This window comes from Procambarus clarkii, chromosome 52 (genome assembly GCF_040958095.1).
Source record: "Procambarus clarkii isolate CNS0578487 chromosome 52, FALCON_Pclarkii_2.0, whole genome shotgun sequence".
NCBI classification, from domain to species: Eukaryota; Metazoa; Arthropoda; class Malacostraca; order Decapoda; family Cambaridae; genus Procambarus; species Procambarus clarkii.
The window spans coordinates 18,091,275-18,093,049 of record NC_091201.1 but is presented as its reverse complement, the minus strand read 5'-3'; the positions used below and the strand labels follow the sequence as shown (position 1 = coordinate 18,093,049).

Genomic DNA, 1,775 nt, shown 5'->3' with positions numbered 1-1,775 from the left:
AGCGACGAGACGCCGGAGTGAATTGCCCACAGCTATCGGTCTGATTCCTCCATCTTTTTTCCTCAGGGCACAGAGGGTAGCGCCAAAAAAGAGAGGCCGTATGGTCTCTGGTATGTTGCCAGCTAGACATGTGTTGGCGAATCTAGTTAGTTCCACCAGGAGGCCCTGTGCAATGTCTCCCAGTGCAGGGTTGAGCATTTGTTTGATGTGGTTGGGTCGTAGTCCTGTGAACCCACCTGCTGATCCTGGTGGGAAGGATAAAGCTGCTTTGTGCACCATGGATTCGAGCACACACAGGGGTTCTGCTCTGGTGACACCGACTTGGGGAACACTGTCGTCACGAGGAGCTCTGGGTGGGTATGGATATGGGTATGGGTGGGTATGTGAGCTATGGATATATATCCATATATATGTATATATAGATATATATTGGTAGGATTGGTCATGATCACTACTGAAGTAGAACTCAACTCGTTACCTCTCTCCACTCTCTGTATAAACATCTCCACTCTTTGTGTAAACATCTCCACTCTTTGTATAAACATCTTCACTCTCTGTATAAACATCTCCACTCTCTGTATAAACATCTCCACTCTCTGTATAAACATCTTCACTCTCTGTATAAACATCTCCACTCTCTGTGTAAACATCTCCACTCTCTGTATAAACATCTCCACTCTCTGTATAAACATCTCCACTCTCTGTATAAACATCTCCACTCTCTGTGTAAACATCTCCACTCTCTGTATAAACATCTCCACTCTCTGTATAAACATCTCCACTCTCTGTGTAAACATCTCCACTCTCTGTATAAACATCTCCACTCTCTGTATAAACATCTCCACTCTCTGTGTAAACATCTCCACTCTCTGTATAAACATCTCCACTCTCTGTATAAACATCTCCACTCTCTGTATAAACATCTCCACTCTGTGTAAACATCTCCACTCTCTGTATAAACATCTCCACTCTCTGTATAAACATCTTCACTCTCTGTATAAACATCTCAACTCTCTGTGTAAACATCTCCACTCTCTGTATAAACATCTCCACTCTCTGTATAAACATCTCCACTCTCTGTATAAACATCTTCACTCTGTGTATAAACCTCTCCCCTCTCTGTGTAAAGTCTTCCTGACCTTCTCTCTCATGTTTGCTCGCCGTAATCTCATCGTAAAACTCTTATATCTTTTCTTTTCTGAATCCAAACTGGAGTTTAGTTAACAAATATAAATTATTTAAAAGATAAATTCAAATGATTTAATTGTTGTGTGAGTCTCCCCAGTGGGTACAGTATCCATGAGCATCGCCATTTCAACCACGAATCAACATCTTCAGCGTTGATTCAGCGTTGTTGAATTAATGTTGATAATGTTGATTCAGCGTCGACCCAGCGTCCCTCTTGTGGCGTTGTGCTCACTGAAAGCATTTGGTTCGCCTCTCTAGAAACTTGCTAGAGTCCTTTGACTAAACCGTCAATCAACTGGTGTACAGATTCCTGAGCCTACTGAGCGCTATCATATCTACATTTGAAATTGTGTATGGAGTCAGCCTCCACCACATCACTGCCTAATACATTCCATCTGTTAACTACTTTGACACTGAAAAAGTTCTTTCTAACGTCCCTTTGGCTCATTTGGGTATTCAGTCTCCACCTGTGTCTCCCTGTTCGCGTACCACCAGTGTTAAACAATTTATCTACCCTGTCAATTCCACTGAGAATTTTGTATGTGGTGATCATATCTCACCAAGCTCTCCTATCTTCCAGCGACGTT

At 42.4% G+C, this 1,775-nt stretch overlaps 1 protein-coding gene across 1 annotated transcript; it reads right to left on the bottom strand.

Annotated features, from left to right (window-relative positions):
* Positions 1 to 474: 474 nt before the first annotated feature.
* LOC138352149 (zonadhesin-like) lies at positions 475 to 942 on the bottom strand. Its single transcript, XM_069304411.1, has one exon. The coding sequence runs from the start codon at positions 940 to 942 to the stop codon at positions 475 to 477; it is 468 nt and encodes a 155-aa protein (XP_069160512.1).
* Positions 943 to 1,775: the final 833 nt, after the last annotated feature.

Excerpts from the sequence above, each read along its gene's own strand:
- LOC138352149 (XM_069304411.1), bottom strand. The coding sequence starts at position 942 with ATGTTTACACAGAGTGGAGATGTTTATACAGAGAGTGGAGATGTTTAT.